The sequence below is a fragment of the Pogona vitticeps genome, chromosome 1 (assembly GCF_051106095.1).
Source record: "Pogona vitticeps strain Pit_001003342236 chromosome 1, PviZW2.1, whole genome shotgun sequence".
Classification (NCBI taxonomy): Eukaryota; Metazoa; Chordata; class Lepidosauria; order Squamata; family Agamidae; genus Pogona; species Pogona vitticeps.
This window is the reverse complement of record NC_135783.1, coordinates 85,788,032-85,808,352: the sequence shown is the minus strand read 5'-3', so window position 1 is coordinate 85,808,352 and position 20,321 is coordinate 85,788,032. Positions and strand designations below refer to the sequence as shown.

The following is a 20,321-nucleotide window of genomic DNA, read 5'->3' as shown; positions in this document are numbered from 1 at the left end:
GTAGCAGTAAATCAATTAAACTGACTAGCTAATATTTAGCAAAGAAATACTTTCAATGATGTTCTTTGTAAAGCAGTAAGTTAATATTTTTCAGAGGAAGCTGAACAAAAGTACTTTTTTTTAAATTTAATGCATGAAAGGGGACAATGTTCAATAAATAACATATGTTCTCTTTTGTTAGATCTGTATGTGTAATACTGAATTATCACAGGTTAATCAGTTTTTTTTCTTAATGAATGTTTTCCTTTTAAAAAAAGAGCCTTGAGGCACAGTAGTTAGAATGCTGCATTGCAGTCAAAACTGGACTTACGGCCCAGGGTTCAATCCCAGGTATCTTGACTCAGCCTTTTATCCTTCTGAGATCAGTAAAAACAAGTACCCAGCTCACCAGGGGAGGGGGGATGTGTAGCCTGCATAATTAACTTGTAAACCACCCAGAAAGTGATTTAAATGCTATGATGCTATATATAAGCAGCACACTTTGCTTTAAAATACAGTACATAATTACATTGATTATTGGAAAACATACAGATGAGATTTGAAAGATATGGTCTAGTGAGAAATCAACAGAATTGACTCATCAAGTTACCTGTCCCTTTCAAATACATGTACTGTAAAAAATTAAAAGCAATCACACATGGTTTAACAATACCATTATAGCATCAAGAATTCCATTAACTGAAAAAATTTCATTGTGTAAGTGGTAGCTGTATGAAGGCACAGCCACTGCTTATGGGCATCCGGAGGGCAAACATAGCTAGCCCACACAGCTCTGTTAACACCTCTGACACAATTACAGTGGTGCCTCGCTTAACGAGTGCACTGTTTAACGATTAATCCGCATACTGACGCGGATTTTGCAATCGCATTTGCGATCGCATTACGATGTTGCCTACGGGGAAAAATCGCTTTGCGATTTTTCCCCATAGGCAACCATTTTCCCCCATCTGACCGGCGGGAGCCTCTGAAGGACTGCTCCCGCAGCTCAGCTGGGGGAAAATGTCGGCAGTGGGCGACGGCCTCGGAAGGACCCCGAAGCCACCGCCCAACTGCCGACATTTTGCCTTCCCAGCTCTCAAAGGGCCCCCCTCTGACATTGGAGAGAACCCCTTTGAGAGCTCGGAAGGCTCTCAGCGGCGGCGGGGGCAGGGTAGGGTGGATCTGGAAGGCTTCCAGGCAAAGCACTGGAAGCCGTCCGGAACACACACACCCTGCCGCCGCCACCGCTTGAAGTTGCCCCGCGCTGCCTATCCCAGTCATGCTAGCATGACTGGAATAGGCGGCGCGGGTCGGCTCCTGGCGGCTGGGGCAGGGTAGGGGGGTCCGGACACCCCCCCACCCTGCCGCTGCCGCTGCCGCTTGGATCCGCCACGCACACAGCCGAGCACGGGGCGGTTCCAAGCCCAGGATGGGTAGAAACGCCGGCCGGCTCTTGCGAAAGAGGGAGGTGGAGGTCCCCGCTCTCCGTCACAAGAGCCGGCCAGCGTTTCTACCCAGCTGGGCAGCGGGCTCTTGCAGAGGAGGGAGGTGGCTCCCTCCTTGCAAGAGCCCGCCTCCCAGCTGGGTAGAAAGGCTCTTGCGAAGGAGAGCAGGGACCTCCACCTCCCTCCTTCACAAGAGCCGCCCGGCGTTTCTACCCAGCTGGGCAGCGGGCTCTTGCAGAGGAGGGAGGTGGCTCCCTCCTTGCAAGAGCCCGCCTCCCAGCTGGGTAGAAAGGCTCTTGCGAAGGAGAGCAGGGACCTCCACCTCCCTCCTTCGCAAGAGCCGCCCGGCGTTTCTACCCAGCTGGGCAGCGGGCTCTTGCAGAGGAGGGAGGTGGCTCCCTCCTTGCAAGAGCCTGCCTCCCAGCTGGGTAGAAAGGCTCTTGCGAAGGAGAGCAGGGACCTCCACCTCCCTCCTTCGCAAGAGCCAGCCGGCGTTTCAGCTGGGCAGCGGGCTCTTGCAGAGCCCGCCTCCCAGCTGATCGGCGGTTCCAAAATGGCCACCAGTTTCGTGCCCCGCTTACTGAGGGCGTGAAAATGGCGGCAGTATGGAGGAACTTCGCTGAACGGTGAGTACGGAAGCCATTGGAACGCATTAAACTAAGTTTAATGCGTTCCAATGGCTGTTTGCTTTCCGTTTAATGAAGTTTTCACATAGCGAAGGTTAATCCGGAACGGATTAACCTCGCTATGCGAGGCACCACTGTACTCAATTACTCAAGTCTGTCTCCTGAAGCAACCTCATAACTACCTCTGAGTAGTCATACATGCAACCATATTTAGCACCCCAATTCTAGCCATATTTACTCCAAACTAAGTGATACTAATTCAACAAAACATATTGCCTCCTAAGTCGGTATATGTCAGCAGCATAACCCAAAGAGCTGGACTGCATAGTTTCTTAGCCGTTGCTACTCCTTTGAATATAGTCAAGGAACCAACATTGTTGTAAACTCTACCATATTTTCCACTGTCCAACTTCCACATTCCCATTCATAAAGACGGACAACATCTCATTTGAGATAATTAAACATCCCAGCCTCTGTACTAACAAACCCTGCCACCTCCCAGTGGCAATAACAAAATTCTTTGTTACTTGCAGCCAAAATCATTTCTGCATTAAAAGCAGCTTTATTATAATAATAATACTAACAAACGAAGTTCTCTGCAAGATATCGCTGGAATATATTTTTGCTATATTTACCATCATAAAACATCAATAAATGCTGTCTCAGCAGCAAAACATAATAAGGGAATACAAATACATGCTGAACAGCCAAAATGGGTAGAGTTTCAAAAATCAATATTTATGTCAGCAGAGCTTCAGATGGTGTGGATTATAACACAAGAAAAATGCGTAATGATTTTGCTATTTGCTCCATCTCTTTTCTCTGAAGTTGCTTGAGTAATTATTTTTTAAAACAGATTTTGATTTGCCCTCATTATGCCCTCTGCCTCAACACTCCCATCCCTGACTTATTTACCCAACACTCATTGTCTCAAATTAGATTTCAAGGCCTGTAGGTCACAACATTATGCTTATTAAATGGTGCAATAACTGAAACAAACACGACAAAGGTCCTGACTGGGGACCTTTAAGTGCTCTTTTCATTCACATTCATGCTATTGTCATCTTCAAACACTGATAGTTAGATAAATAAGAGATAATTACAGGAAGGTTGAGAACTCAAAGGTTATTTTAACAGCACAAAGTATATGAGCAGTTCCTCCCTGGAAGTCCCTTTGCATTTCACATGAAAACTTACTGCTTCACTTCCAAATGAAAAATTGACCCATGGTGTTCCAAAATTCCCAATCACTTTCTTGATGAAGCATCAGGTTAGGGAGAACTGCCATGCTTTAAAAAGTACTGTACAAGAACAGTTTTGAAAATGAACCTACAGGAAAAGTTAAATCCAAAACAGCCCAGTAAAGTCTAAACCATTCTCAGGGAAAGTGCCCCAGAGGGAGACCACAGCTGCGATACAAGGATATCTGCAAGTGGGATATGAAGGCCTTAGGAATAGACCTCAACAGATGGGAAACCTTGACGTCTGAGGGTTCAGCCTGGAGGCAGGCAGTGCAGCATGGCCTCTCCTAATTTGAAGAGACACTTGTTCAGCAGGCCAAGGCAAAGAGACAGTCCCGAAGCCAGCAATACCAGGGAGCTGGACAGGGGACAGATTGTATTTGTCTTCAGTGTGGAAGGGATTGCCACTCTCGAATTGGCCTCCTCAGCCACACTAGACGCTGTTCCAAGTCTTCCATACAGAGCATGTTACCTTAGTCTCTTGAGTCGAGACTGAAGGATGCCTACTAGATCTCAGTGAGCACCAATTGCTGACTGAACCTTAGAGAGGGGGATAGACAGCTAATGGGACAAATGCACTAGCTAGAACACATGCTCTTGGCAACACAACTCTTTCCCCTACAGCAGTGGTCAGGGAACAGGGATAAATTACCCCAAATGGGGTAAAAATGAAAATCCTGGGGGTAATGAGGACGGTCACAGCAGCAGGACCGTCCTCATTACCCCCAGGCATTTTATTTCTGACGATGCTGTGTATGCATACAGTGTATACACAGTGAAATCTTCTAAGAGAGAGGGGAGTGTATTCACAACCCTCCCTGCCAATCTGTGCCAGGATGCTGGCTGCTGTGGTCCGGAAAAGTTACTTTCCCACATCCACAGGCTGAAAAAAGGAACGTTTCTCTCTTCCTCTGGGCAGCTTTGCCTGCCTTCATTTTATGTAACCCTTTCCCTGCCGACTCTTCCTCCTCTGCCCCACCCTCCTTTTATTCAAATAAGCACCAGACCTGGTCCAATCGGAAGCCATCCCTGGCCCTTGACGGACACACGCCCACACCCTCCCTGCCACTTGGTGTGTGTGTAGGTCACACACAAGCACCTACACACTTTTTGAAAAGCTACGATCCTCCCTCCCCTCCTCCTTTTCTGGCTCGTTTTCCCCTACAAGGGTCTTCTCGGGCATCGCCTCCTTCCCCCCCCCCCCCGGCCAGGAGATCCACTGAACATTTCAAATCTCTCTTTATGTCTTTTAAAGACTTAAATCAGATTTAAAAACAATCAGAGAGCAAGAGAATCAACCCTCCCTCCCATTTTGAAGATATTAAACCGGTCTCCATCCATCACAGAGCAGATCGCAACACATCCCAGTTCTCTGAAGGCTGGGCTCTTAATCTTTCCCCTTTTTAAAAAAAACAGGGGTCAGTCTCTTTTTGATGTCTAAAAAAATGATTGCCGTTTTCCACTTTTTCTTTATCCTGGAGTGGAATAACCACTTTAATTTTTTCTTCCCCTCCTCTCCTCTTTATTTTCTTTTACTTACATAAACACATGGGGGGGAGACCCAGACTGAAAATTAGGAATAGCTCTCCCCCACCTCATTAATATATATTTTAAGGACATGCATCCAGGGCATCAGACCATGCATGTCCCAATCCGCTCCCCCACCCCCAATTGATTGGATGTTTTGGAAAAAAACATGATCACACATTTGACATTTTAAACATGTATTCTGTCAATATATTTTTCTCCCCTCCTTTTTATTTTCTTGAAAATGAATAAGTTAGATCCTTTTCTGTACCTTGAGCATAAATAGGGGGAAAGGATGAACTAGGAGGGATGGTGGTGTTGAGTGGCCAGAGCTGGGGGGGCAATATATATATTGCCCCCCCAGCTCTGGTCACTCAATACCATTTACATATATGTACTGTATATGTATATGTATGTGTGTAAATTGTAAATAGACACACAAGAACATATAAATGTAAATTAGAATCGATGATGATGATGATGATGATGATGATGATGATGATGATGATGATGATGATGATGATGATGATGATGATGATGATGATGATGATCCTTTGCCTAAGTTCTCTATGTTTGTGACACAACCTGTACAGGAGAGCGGGCTAGTCGTTTGTTGTAAATATACAACAATTAAGGGATCCAGGGGGAAGACAGGGAACAGAATGATCATGTAAGGTCAACAATGGAAACAAACTGGCCCTATTAAGAAGTCCTGGTCCCTCAGAGACACTACCCCTCCCATGGTGGGCTTGCAAACAGCAACACACCCGGCTGTGTGTATGATTTCCTTCCTTTCAAATCAAGGGGGTAATGGCATATATAAATTTGGGGGGGGAGGTAAAAAAGTTCCCTGACCCGTGCCCTACAGGTACCATTTGTGTTTCATACTCAGAGTCTGTTTTCAGCCCCCCCCCCCAAAAGGAATCTCCATCTGACCATATTTGGGGTAGACAAATTCGAAGAGACTAGTTAATGCTGGATCAGCATTCTGGGGTTTTTAGTCTGAAAAAGAAACTTCCCAGCAGAAATCTAATTCCAACAGTTTCTGGGGAAGCAATGGTTTGCATAAGTCAATTTATCCCTTTCAGTCTGCTGATAAATAACTGAAGCTCACTCTAACACTACATGTGAACCAGCAGCTACAGTAGGTGTACCTACATTACCTTCCTTTTAACTATTTCAGAGAATACTATTAAATTCACAGATTAAGAAGGCAAGGGAGAAGAGGGAAGCTAAATGTTTTATAGGAGGTGGATCCAGCCAATAATTTGTCATTTGAGAGGTATGACTGCACCCATTCCTACCAAAATAACCCATGCACTTCTAGTTCTCATATTTAAGAAAACTAGTCTAAATTCATCACACTTTCCATTACCTATCAAGCTCTTCTGTCATCCTCTTTAATTTTATTATTTTCAAGCTCATTTAAATTCAATAAAATGGCAGCAATCTAGTTAGACCAGAACATTGCAGTCTGTGACTTTAGAAAGTATTAACAACTGCAAGTGCTAATGGCCTAACAACACGTTGATTAACAAGCTGTATTAAACAGGTTTTAAAATGGGCAGAGTAGATGCTTAGTCAGCTCCAGAGATTTATTTTGATAGACTCTCTCCATTTCTTCTACTAACAAGGCACTTAGCATTAAACATGCTTCTACAGTGCAAATAATGTGCAAGGGGAGATAATCCATCACTTCGAACACGTAAGAAGCCAGTTTATTAAAATATAGAACAAAACAAAAGTTTAAAAAACTACGAATTCGTGCCACCGAAGAGCTCATTCTTTTAAGGCAACATGAAAATATCAGAAGTACCAAAGTGACACAACTTGACAGAATAAAGTCACACATACACAGCCATCATCCTGCATAGTATACACCAAAACCAGCCAATTTTACTTTGTGATTACCTTTCACAGTTGAGAAGAAACAAGGACACAAGGCAGGCAAGCAAACTCTAAGCATTCATAACCTTCTTTTTATGATCTCAGCAGGTGGCACCAATTCTGTAGATTAGTGAATAGTCTGAATGTTTCCCATATTAAGGACACAACCAAACATTGTGGTAGATAAGGAAACAGTGTGCTGCTGTTATATATTATTTTATACCAGTCAATCTATTTCTGGCTCACCTTTCTCCCAATGCAGAGGCTTAGCCGGGTTTACAAAGAGACTAAAAAAGGATACAACTAAAAACAATGTAAGTCATAATTTAAAATAAAATTAAATGTATAACATTAAAAGATCATTAATTTGAAACTATTTCAAATACTTTAAAATACATATGAAAATAGTGAAACATACAGCATTCCCCATTTAAAATCCTTTCTCAGCAGCCTGCTCAGTTGCCAAAAGCCTGACTGATACAAGAAGGTCTTTCCTTACAAGCGGAAGTACAGTAAAGAAAGGTCCAAACCTAAGCTCCTGTAGAAGGGCATCCCCCACACACATACACACACCTGTCAAGATTGCTAAGTTTACAGGGAACAAACACTGGATGTTTAAAATGTTGGAAGGCTTAAAGGCAGTATAAGAAGGGGGTATATTAGAAATTGTGATTTTATTTCATGGATTTCTTGAATACTGTGCAACCATGCTCAGTGGTTTAGATATCCAAGTCTGGCTTTGGCAGTTCAATTCCCCACTGTGCGTCCTAGCAATAGATCCAGCCTGTGCGGCCTTGGGCAAGCCGAACAATCCCAGAAGTATCCCCAGAAGAAGGGAATGGTGAACTACTTCTGAGCACTCTCTACCTGGAAAACCCTGAAAAGTCAGAATTGATGTGACAGCACATGATTAAGATAAGTATGATATATCAAGCAGCACTGTCGAAAAACTGGCCCAGGTTGAGAGAACTCTAGCCACACAACATGGGCCAAAATCCTCTTGCATAACTATCCAGAAAGCCTAACTTTTGGAGGAAAGGCGCCTCCAACTAAGAAGTCACCGAAGGTATTCTCAGTTGTTTGCTGAGTCACATAACTCAGTACACAACAAATAATGTGCATCATGATTTCTTAACTTATTTCAATACACCTCCAAGAATGACACCATTTGTGTCGTGCCAGTTTTAAGTAGACAGCAAGCTCAAAGGCCATAACCTGTGCAACTGTCAACATTTTCCACAGTGCATAAAATCATGACTCATTATGTTACATTGCTAATTTAAGGCATATATAAACAGTATGTCCGTTTACTATTCATCCTCTTCCCCTTAATTGAGGAGGTATTTACAAATGTATTAAACTTTGCCTTTTCTTTTGCAGCTTTATTTACAGTCACGTAAGTACAGCTAAAAATAGGGTAATGCTACATTCTTGAAAGGGGCCATGCAAGCGCTGTTGCCAGCTCCTCAATTCTTCATCCTGTAGTTTGTCATTCTTCAAAATGCTCATTTATCTGAGATGCAGCCTTTCCAATAGAAGGGTCCTTCATTGAAGGATTCTTTCTCAAACAGCCCATTAAAGGATCTCATTCCTTGACCCTTTTGTTACTCAGATCATTGCAACTAACAAAATTCCAAGCATAGCCTTCACATCACTTTGGGATGTAACAGTAAACGTAACCCTTTAAAACATACCATTGGAAAGAAAATACTAGGAAGGGGGACTTGTAAGGCAGTATGGAAACACTTTACCACAGCAACTGAGGTAACATGCGCAGCAACCTCTGGAATATATGCAACATATACTAGCTTACAATACATTTTATGTTGGATTCCATGCCAGATCGCCTATCAGTTAATGACCCAAAATCATTCAGCCACCTCTTTTTCTCTTTCCAGCACCTACTACTTCTATTTTTATCTAAAATGACAAAGCATTCAGCAATACTTTTGTAAATAATATATTTTTATTATGCTCTATTAAATAATACAGTACATTATAGTAGTACTTTAACAAAGTATTAAAACAATAAAACAGAAAAGACCTTATCAACCAGACAGGATAATAGTCCACACTATAAATAGGCTACCAGCATGACTGTTCTCTTCTTCTGTGCCCTATTCAGGAACACAGAAACAGGGCAATGTTGTGCCAAAGCAGACTGCTCCTACATCTATGTCAGTACTACCAACATCTGTGGCCTGAGATCTTAGAGAGAAGCAGCTTCTGGAGAAATGGAGAAGCTGGATTTACTTAGGGGGACAGGAGGGAGGTGGTAGTGGCTGGTTTCAAGGACCTCACTTGTAAACAGGAGGGTAGGAAATCCAACCCTTTGGCAAGGGCTCTCTCTCTCTCCCTTTCTCCCTCTCTCTCTCAACCATTCACAGACACCAAATAAACTGAAAGTGTTTTGCTTATCCACTATTTCCGGAATCTACAGTAGGGGGCTTGGAACCAATCCCCCTCCCCCCCCCCGGATAGTGCGGTGCCACTGTATGCATCTGTGTTATAATCCTCTTCATATCTCAATCCCCTCAGTCATTTATCTTCAATTTCAATGCAGTTTTTTTGCTGCCAGCAGATGTTACCAATTATGTAGATACCTCTTGAGATAAGACTTTTGTTCACCACCAATTCCACCCAACTTGCCATGCTGGACTTTGCTGAAATATTTTTTGCAGTCAGTGAAGTACAAGTCCATATCCACATTCATGTCAAGTCATTTCTCACCAAGCGCATGTAGACAGAATTGTGCTTCTCTGATTTCAAATCCTTCTCTGAATCCAAAATGCATTACTCTAGCCCCTTCTTCACACCTTTTAAATGTTGCCTCTTAGTATTTTGAAGAAACGTTAAGCTAATGGCTTATTAAGCTTGCAGTTCTTTCTTTATTGCAAGCTTTGGCATTTTCCTTTTTCAGTAATGGCAGAATAGTTGGCTGTCTGGATAGCTTTGGTAGTTGCATAGTTCAGTGAGCTGGGTTGGATTCTCCACTGTCTCCCACAAGAAAAGTCAACCTTTGGAACTTAGGAGAGCTGCATAGTTCTAGAGTGCCACCAGAGTAGTAAACAATTTCTGAGTATTTCATACTTAGAAAACCCTGGGATGGCTCACCAAAAGTTAAAATCGACTTCACAGCACATAATAAATTAAAAGAAGCTGCTTCAATCCAATTTCAGGAATAAATCCTGTTCCTTAGACTTCACTGACAAGATTACCAAATGTTCTAAGTTATCATATTTAATATTTCCAAGAAATCATCATAGCATCCAGGAAGTTCCGCATTTTTGGCTAGCCATAATGCATATTGCATTTTCTGTATGTCTGATCTAGTATTCTTGTTTAACACAGTAATATCTCTTGGCCTGTTATCTCCCGATATCTCTTTGAAGTATTTACTGCAAGTACTCTATGATTCTACACTTAAAGAATCATGCTATCATAATCATCAGTAGTGAGCACGTTAAGAGATGTGGTGGCGCTGTGGGCTAAACCGCAGAAGCCTGTGCTGCAGGGTCAGAAGACCAGCAGTCGTAAGATTGAATCCATGCAATCCCGTCGCTTTGTCCCAGCTCCTCGCCAACCTAGCAGTTTGAAAGCATGCAAATGCCAGTAGATAAATAGGTACCACCTCAGTGGGAAGGTAAAATGGTGTTCCCTAGTCATGCTGGCCACGTGACAATGGAAACTTGTCTTCGGACAGGCGCTGGCTCTATGGCTTGAAAACAGAATGAGCACCGCCCCCTGGAGTCGGACACGACTGGACTGAAAATGTCAAGGGGAACCTTTACCTTTACTAGTGAGCATGTTATTTTTTCTGAAAATGTCTGGTACCTCACTGACATTCTTAAATATATTCAAGTAATCACAGTTCTTACCTAGGTTTACTCTTTTTATAATTTGTTTTGGGCCATCATTTTACTTTGGCTTCCCTAATTTTGTTTCATATATTTTTGTATAATTCCCTGTATTTGGTGTCATCCTTATTTTTCCATTTCCATCTCTGCTTCATCAGCTCTGTTACTTCTTCTTTCACCTACATCTTTCTTTCTATTTATATTTGTTTCCAAGGTTATTTCTGGTTACATCTATTGATGCTCCTGTCATTTTAGAGCAAGTTTTGTATTTCTCTGAGTGTACAATCTTATTAATATTACTGGATGAACTCCCTTTTAACAGTTGCAAATATAGTTAGAACTCAGCTACTAATTTCTATATTTTGTCTGGCTTGTTTTTTTTTGAGATGGGAGAAGTATTTACATGAACTATGGGACGGGTTTTTACCAATCAAATATTATTTTGATACCTCTCAGATTTGATACAACTAGGATTAACTAGGGTATCAAAACACCATAATCACCTTCATGTAAGAGCATTAAGTTAGGTGATATCCCCTCCCTGTCAACTTGCTCCAAATTGTAGGTTTCTAGAAACCCTTGTTCATATGTTTTTGCACTGCCTGCTTCACTCGAACGGCCGATCAAGGTTGATAGCCCCAATTTTATTAAAACTGGAAGGGAGATCAGATCTGGATAAAGTTCGCTATATGCTGATGGCCGAGATGACTGACACTGTAGAAAGAGTCGCAGACGCCCTTGGTACTATTGTTAGGAGATGGACCATTGTCCCTTTAAGGATGTCTAACACTTTTCTGCCCTCTTGATGCCTATATATGTAGTTACCTAACAAACCACCGTGACTATGTCCAATTTTTATTTATGCCAATAAAGGCTCTATCTATCTATCTATCTATCTATCTATCTATCTATCTATCTATCTATCTATCTATCTATCTATCTATCTATCTATCTATCTATCTATCTATCTATCTATCTATCTATCTATCTATCTAGGTTTCTCTACAACTTTGACATCATTCTTGCTTGCTCTCCAAAAATCACAGTCCAGGTTTGGGCAAAATGCCATCAATGAAACCCCCTCCTCCTCCATGCCAGTTGACCATGCAGAGTAAGTAGTGGTTGCTGTTGCTCTTTCCTTTGTTCACTCTATTTTTTGCTGCTTCTCTCTTTGGGGAAACTTCTACTTTACTGTCCATTTCGCTTCAATAACCTTCTGCTAGAAAATACAAGAAATCAGAAGAGTGTGAAATCTGGTTGTTTACTTTAATAGCACAAAGCTGAAGCTTTCAGAACTTTAATAAGTGGCAACCACTTTCCCATACATCCTCCCAGCACGTTTACTGTGGTTGATATATGGAAAGGCTGCCCTTACCAACTCTCCAGATAAGGAGAGTTTCTGATTCAGAAATAATCAGGTACAAATGTAAAATTCTTGATTTTATAGTGTCATGATTCATCCATTATATTTCAGGTGCATTTTCCACCAAAAGGCACTCAAAGCAGCAAATCTGTTAGAAACACAGCTGCTACACTGGTTGCCCAGATGGGCAGAGAGTTTGCATGGAATTCAGATGCACTGCTTGCTATCTGTTAGGTGGAAAGGTCAGAATTTTCCAGTACCAAAAGAAACCCTTGAAGTTTTTATTATGTATACTTTCAATTAGTCATGTTCAGGCAGACTACCAAACCGAAGAGATAACACAGAATGAAGCATGAAAGGAGCTGAGCAACTACTGCCGAACAGGACAAAGATACCCTCCAGCAACTCAAAGTGGATTGCAAAGGACAATAAGGTAGAAAAATCTGAATCTTGCGTCATCGCTTTCACCCTTATCTTATATACCCTGCAGCAGGAATTCCAGCTCCTTTCTTCCATGTCAGCCACCCACTAAGCAGAAACATAAAGGTACAAGAAACAGATGTAGGGTGTGAAAGAAGAAAATAGGAGGGAAAAAATGAATGCAGGGGAGGGAGAGAGAACACCCTCAAACACACACACCATAGGGAGACTATACAAAAAGCCCTAGTATCAAAACTGAGGTGAACAAACCCAAACACATAAAAACAAGAGCAAGGAACAGAGAAGCCACACAGTGAACGATACAGCATGAGTCAGAACATATATTTTATAAAGTTTATGAGTGAGAAAAACTAATAAAAGCTTGGCTGTAAGAGAAAACCTGCAACAGAGGCCCATAGTTCATTTATTCCCTTATTACTTAAAATATTTATTAGTGTTCTGCTCACCAGAGCTGCCAACATCTTTTGGGAGAAGTGGACTGTAATTCATGGCAGTTCACACTAAAATAAATTACTTATTACAAATTACTTATCCTTAAAGTGCTTACTTTTCCATCTGTTTACAAAGGATGCTTCTTATTCCATAACTGCTACTTTTACTCAAGAATTTTAGGTGAGGGATTCCATAAAAAATGCTTCACAAGTCCAATTGACAGTGTCTCCCTAGGGTCACCAGAATGATGGATTCAAACAGTTGCCTTTCGTCTGTGTGAATCTGATTTGATCATTCTCTGTTGGAAAGCACTATATACATCTGGGAAATAAATAAGACATGCATGTCTTCTCATCTAATCATTGGTTTTAGGCACCATAATTCATACGGGGGGTGGGAATCAGAAGACGCCAAGCAATGAAAATTTATTCCACATAAAATACACGCAAACAGAAATCTAAAGAAGTGGTTCTAAAGTTGTTTCAAAAGCTCACATGTTCGACTCTTATCTCCTCTGAATTATTAGGTATGCCTGATCGATTTTGGCCAAATTTATAACAGAGTGTTACATAAAGATTTATTCTTGTTTCACTGATGTAAAGACTTTGGTTCATTTTCTTCTTCTGCGGTGCCCCATTCTTGAGTTGTATACCATCATTGCTTGATGAAGAATTCTGGATAATTCCCTAAGATCATTTTTATTTGTAACTTTTCAGTAGACGTATAGTCAAACCTTGAAATACACCTCTATGAATGAATCATGTACAGTAGTCTTTTTTTTTTTTACAGGTTGAGCTTTGGAATGAAATCCCATACTCCATTTGGCACTTTAAAAAGCATCCACATTCAAATATGCCTATTAAATGACTTTTATCACATATGTTTCAGCTCCAGTAGAAGCAGTGAGAAACAGGACAAAAGTACACTTCCCAATGAATTGTTTCAACTGAAAGGATGAAATTTTGTAATCAACAATAGCAGATTTCAGAATGCAAATATTCCAAAAGTATATTCTCCTAATGATTAAAAGTAAAATCCAGTATCCTTAGGTGTGCAATATGTCTTAGGAATACAAGGTGTTTTCTCAAATTACACACAATATCTTCAAAAATTCCTTTTGGAACTTTAACAGAACATTATGAGTATCATAATGATCTCCACATATTGAAAACAGCAATTTTCTTCTCATAGCAATTGAAATAAAGCAGGCAAGATCAATAAACATAATTGTTAAAGATGTGTTATGAATTCAAAACAGATTGTCTATCCCATAAGTATTGATTGTCCTAATGTATTTAAAACTTCATAATGCCTCCTCATTGAGAGATACTTTAAAAACAACCTGACGACCACTTCTAAAGCTTATCTACAGTCTCCGATGTTTGATCGCTAAGCCTCAAGAACTGTTTTTCAAACATGTACTTCTCAGTTTTCTTTTTCCAACATAATACAATATAATAGTGGAATTTCTAGTCATTCTACTGGCAGCAAAATCTACCACAAGTAGAGATGGGGGTATTCATATACAAATATGAATGTCCCCCCACAGGTCCAGATAATGGGCCAGATTGATCACTCACCATTCCACTGCTGCTGCGGGCTCCATGTTCCCTTCCTATTGCTCCAGAGTTCGCAGTGGATTAGCCACTCCTGGCAGATGGCAGGATGACAAGCCTCTCTGCCAGGTCGAAGAGTGGCTGGACCCTCATTATCTGCAGCGGTGGCAGGATATTTGTATTCGAATACAAATACCACCATCCCTAACCACGAGCTTCCATTGAAAAACCATATAGCTTCAGTAACAATGTGTTTTAAACTTAAGAGTATTGAACCTGATCCTGTTCCTCGCAGAACAGTCAAGGTTCAGACAAGGTGAGGACCAGTTGCCTAGTTATCCAACTGCTCAATTTTTCAAATATACATACAAAAGCTTAGTTTTCAAACTAACATTTCAGAGAAATGGGAAACATACTGTGTCTGCAACAAAGGCTGTTCTGTGATTAATACAGAGCAGCAATGCAGTGACTGCAGAGACAACTCCCTTGAGCCTCATATGGAGATTCAAAAGCTAGAAGAGCACTATAATGGAAGAAAGTAAGAGTCCTGCGGCCTGCCAAATGTGATACCAGATCACAGACCATGCTAAGTTACAGCTAATGGGAGCCAGAATTCAACAAATGGAGGTCCAGGTGTTTCATGTATCAGGATTTGCCTAAAGTGCTGGGATATAATGGAGATGAGAGGGAGCCGTCCACTTAGTCCCCCACCCCCTGGCTCTTCCTATAATCACCCTACCACTCTGAGAACATGCTGTCTTGTCTCCTATTTGAAATTAAGCAGAGTCAGCCCTTATTCGCTACTACTGAATGGGAAACAACCAGGGAATATCAGGTAAGGGTTGAAACCCTGCTTGAACCCTGAAAAGCAGGAACCAGTCAGGGTTGGCAACACTGGGTAAGACCAAGAGCCTGACTCAGTAGTGGCAGCTTCTTATGTTCGTTCAAGAAGCCCTGTTTGCAAATGCAATGTACTGAATGTTAGATGAAAGGTTATTACACAAAACAACCGTGTTTCTGCCCATCTGACTTTCTGTCCAGTGTTTATGGCAGGAAAGTGATGAAAATCAGTTTCTACAGGGGGTAGCTGTGTTAGTCTGTCATGGCAAGAACAATACCAATAACTGATGAAGTAAGCTGTAGCCCATGAAAGCCTACTTCATGCACTGATGACAGACAATACAGTCCATATCTTTACACGATCATGGCTCCACCAACACAAAGATGTGTATGACTTTAAAAGAACTTAGCATTTATATTTCTTGAGTCTGAAAGAAATTGATTTTGAACCACAAAAGCTCACACTAAAAATATATCTGTTGGTCTTTAATGTGTTGCAGTATTTTGTTCTTTTTTTCTCCTTTTTTCCCATCCCCCCCCCCATGAGATCTTAACCAAATCTCTCTTGCTGGCTGAGTAAAGAAACAAACAGGAGAACTGACTTCAGCATTTAAACCAATTAATCCTATAGGAAATTGTGACAAAAATTATAAACCCTACTTGGGCATGCTTTTAGAAGCACAGTGATGTTTGGGAAGCTGGTTCCTCAGAGAATCAACAAGTGCAGTAGCATAATCATAAACTGAGAGTTACTACTTAACCACCTGAGAGACATCTTCATTTTAAATAGAAATTACTAGCTGTCCTGGTTTAAATTCATAGTTTACTCCACATTTATTTATTTATTTATTTATTCATTGATTTGATTTATACCCCACCCCCCTAGACAGCGTCTACTCGGGGCGGCTTACAAAATCATAAAATATCATTATGAGGTATGTACAGTGGACCGTCTACTTAAGGAATTAATCCGTATTGGAATGGTGGCTGCAAGTCGAAAAGTCTGTAGGTCGAATCTCCATTGACCTACAATGCATTGAAAACCGATCAATCCCATAACCAGTGGTTTTTATTCTATTTTTGTCCCATTTTGGGTTTTTTCTGGTCTGTAAGTTGATTCTCCGGCTGCAAGTCGAATCTAAATTTTGCAGCCAGAGAAGTCTGTAACTTGAAAAGTCTGTAAGTCGAGCCGTCTGTAAGTCGAGGGTCCACTGTAATAGAGATACTTTGCTTTGCACTTACCCTTGGCCATTCTTCTCAAGAAAGTTTTTCAGGCAATCTGCAAGTACTAACATGCCTACCTATTTTTTCCAGGCACCAATCAATAATTGAATAATGGTTCTCATGTCATTATGTGCATATCTGTCAGTAGTTCTCTACCCGTAGACTGCCAATGTCTTGGCCTACAATTCCCAGAAGCCCTAGTTGACATAATCAATAGTCAAGTATTCTAGGAGTTGAAGTGCAAAAACATCTGGATAGCCAACAGCTGAAAACTTAATCTGCCAGGATGTTCTTGTTCTTATGTGCCACCAAGTTGCATCCAACTTATGGCAACACTAACGAATGAGTAATCTTCAGAATTTTCTGTCCTCAACTGCTCCACTCAGCTACTGTAAACTCAAGCCTGTGGCTTCCTTTATCTGACAGAGGTTAGTAATCTTTTCACACGCCCCCATGTATGTGCACTTTTCCTGATTCATATGAATATGTTCATTTATGCTGCTTCATTTACATGCCAGAATGCTTTTTCCATTGACAAAGGTACATTCTGGATACAATGGCCTGAATCCAGAACATGCCTGCCCTGGAGAAAAAGACATGTCAGTCAAAGGCAACAGAGGTATCCCCATGGAAAAATGATGATGTTATTTCTATTGACCCACCTACACAATACTTTCAGCCCCTTAAACCAACCCCCCTTCAAAAAAAACCCAATACTTTCTGGAAAGGTTGTGGGGGGGGCAGGAGATGTTATTGGGTTGAGCAATAACAAATCATTTCCTGAATCATTCACTACAGTAGCAGGGGCACTGGAGGTGTTAATACTGATGTAGGAAGACTATAGATTCAATGTAATATCTCTAATGGTCTTCTGTCACACACCACAAGTCTATAGCAGAATGAAAACATATATTTACCTTAAATGCTAGACTATGTATAACCGAGATTGGGTCTTCCTTCAAGAGACAGAAGGTAGTGTAAAGCCATGTATAATAAGTTACCTTGTCTAACAAGAAAGGTGCACTGTAGCATTCAATCATTTATCAGCCTGAGATGCATAATAGCAAGAGCCGAATCGCTAATTACAGAAAGTGAAAGTGCACCCACTTTTAAGTATAATTAATTACAGGATATGGAGAAAGAGAAGAAAAGGGGTTACAAATGGGTTGGTCTAATTTTACAGTGCAAAGTTCCCATTCTTCCACCTTCGAGCTGATAGAAGTTGTTCAAGAGGCACAAGTGGCCCCGGCTGCTTTCTTCCTTTTTGCATGATTAATTATTTAATACCCTATTAATTGAAAAATGCACTTGAATTTCAGAAGCATTCATTTCACTCTACATATCATTCTGTCTGGAAAGCACCAATTATGCAATTCATCAAAGGTGAATAGACAAGGTCATTTAGGCTATACCTCTTCAGTTATTCATTATCTTGTCCACAGTGCTAATTAACAATGGAAATATTTCCATCAAGAATGCATTCCTCATATCCCAGACTTCTGGTCACGCAGAATAGATTGTGCATTTTTGTTTGTTCACTTTGCTATTCACATGAGCCCTAAATACATCAGGGAGAAGGTAATGGTTTATACCTTTTTCTGTTCTTAAACAATCAGCTAAACCTATCCAATCAATCTTTCTGCGAGCACAGAAGCCCCTAAGGAACAGATTTACTATTGTACCGAAACATACACATTAATTCATATATTTTCACTGCTATGTCAAGATATTTTTTTTCTATGTTATTAATTGCCTCCTTGGATGAAAAATGGAATACTCTAGGGTTGAAAATAAAATATTATGGCAAATGTATATATTTTGAAGGATCAGCTGTACAGGTAGGGCAAACAGATACTTTTAAAGCAATATATTACGTTTCTAATTTGTGCCCCCTCATACTTGCCTTATAAATAGCAACTCAGCAAATTTCTCTTGTTGGCTGAGTAATTTGTACAGGAAGGAGCAAAAGAAACATATTTCATGAAACAAAATAAATAGGATGGAATCAATCAAGTAAATAAGAAATATGTTCTTTTTAAACTAAATAAATGTGTCATGATTAATATACTTAAATACTTCCAAAAATTATGTTTTCTTTACAAAACACACTTCTATTTGTATCTTTTGTGACAAATTTAACAGCACAATCCTGTTCAGGTCTAATTAGAAATTAAGCCCAGAGGCTGAAATCCAGCAGCACAACCTACTGATGACAGCCATCAGCTGTAACCCTTTTTTGGCAATTAAAAATTCCTGATCCCCTGTAAAGGTCCTGAGGCTCTCATGGGATCATATTGTGGGGAAACTGTTGGGGGGCCATTCAAGACTTCAATGTCCAAATATCACAGCTATCCTGTTCTGCTCACTAATATTCACTCATAAAAAACAAACAGGCATTCACTTTGTGTTTGGGTGAAAAGTGGTTAACTGATGAACAAAATAGTCAGCTTCTTGGATTTTCCCTTGTGTTGTATCACTTTGTGAATGGTAGTGCACACAAGAGTAGACCATCCTGACTGCTGCCATTGGTGGTGTCAACATTCAGGATGCCCTTTGCTATGCAAAGCTTGGCATCCTTTCTCCTTCTGACAACATGGGCATGATATTGTGCAGCAATATTGGGCCATTTCCTGGCTTTTCGAATCATGGATACAGAAGCACAATATCTCACATTCATCAAACAGATGTGTTTTTTTGAGGAACTGAATCAACTTCAGAATGAAGAATCAACTCCCAGAATTCTCCAAGAACTCCACAGGTAAAATACCAGAAGAAACACCTACACATAAACACATTTCACTTACCTGGAACACCCTATTTTCCACACCATCACTTTCTCAAAATATCTTGGCTACCTTTTGCAGATCAAAAGAAGCCAACATATTAATTATATATATACAATTATATAATTTTAACTGGAATTCTAGTACATTTGATACATTTATATTGGAGATACACAGATGGGCATGCATAATTAATATTATTGGTGATTCTTTCACCTAATTATGCTAATGTTTGCTACTATATCTTTGGCCACTCTTTCAAGTTACTGTTAAGTATAACAGTTCTCAATCAGGGGAGCAGGAGGAAGCTGTAACCCACAAGAACAGTGTATTCAGTATTAGTATTCAGATTTACCATTATTGTCATAATCTCACCTGGAGGCATTTCAGGTGGCAGATAATGAGGTTCTTGAGCACTAACATGAACCCAGTCAAAGTCATCATAGGGATCTTGATGGTAATCACAGGGCCCCGGACCATCATCAAAGGTGCAACCCCCTAAAACAAAAATGAGAAAAAGAAATCAGTTCTATCTTCAAAATATAAATGGTATTATTCAATATGTGAACATGTATGGAGGGTGGAGGTTTAAGCTAAAAAGTTTACACGCCGGCCAGAGAGACTGGTGAAACGTTAGGAAGAAAAACCTTAAGAACACGGCCAAACAACCCGGAAAACCCACAACAACCATAAAAAGCTTACAATTTGATGTTTCTGCTAACACTTGCCATTTCATTTGCTGAACTGTGCATCAATAATGTATATTTTTCAGAAACAAAAAGATATTAAAAAGCTCATCAAGGGAAAAAAACTACACCCACCTTTCCCATCCACCCCCAGCCCTGCTGGTTTGCCAGCAGCTCCCTCTTGCACTTTCAGCGAGTTCTAACAAGAAAGCTCTCTCTTCCCTTCACTCTGACACTGCCTGTTCCAGTGGAAGCAAACACAGTTCCTTCAGCATTCAGCTGCTGGTTCCCATTTTTCCTCCCTGGAGCATTACTACATTGACATCAGTCCGCATTGCTACAACAATAAGCTGATGACAAGCAAAGCAGATACAAAGCACAGCCACTTCCACCAGCAGCAAAACCACTGCTCGGACCTAATCCCAGGCTCTCAG

At 40.7% G+C, this 20,321-nt stretch overlaps 1 protein-coding gene across 19 annotated transcripts in view; it reads right to left on the bottom strand.

Moving 5' to 3' along the window:
- PTPRK (protein tyrosine phosphatase receptor type K) overlaps positions 1–20,321 on the bottom strand; it is a 412,999-nt gene that overhangs the window by 295,649 nt on the left and 97,029 nt on the right. For all 19 annotated transcript variants that reach the window (XM_078383369.1, XM_078383361.1, XM_072996885.2 and 16 more), the window contains exon 2: positions 19,577–19,699. In XM_078383369.1, coding sequence (XP_078239495.1) covers positions 19,577–19,699 — 123 coding nt within the window. The remainder of the gene's footprint in view (positions 1–19,576; positions 19,700–20,321) is intronic.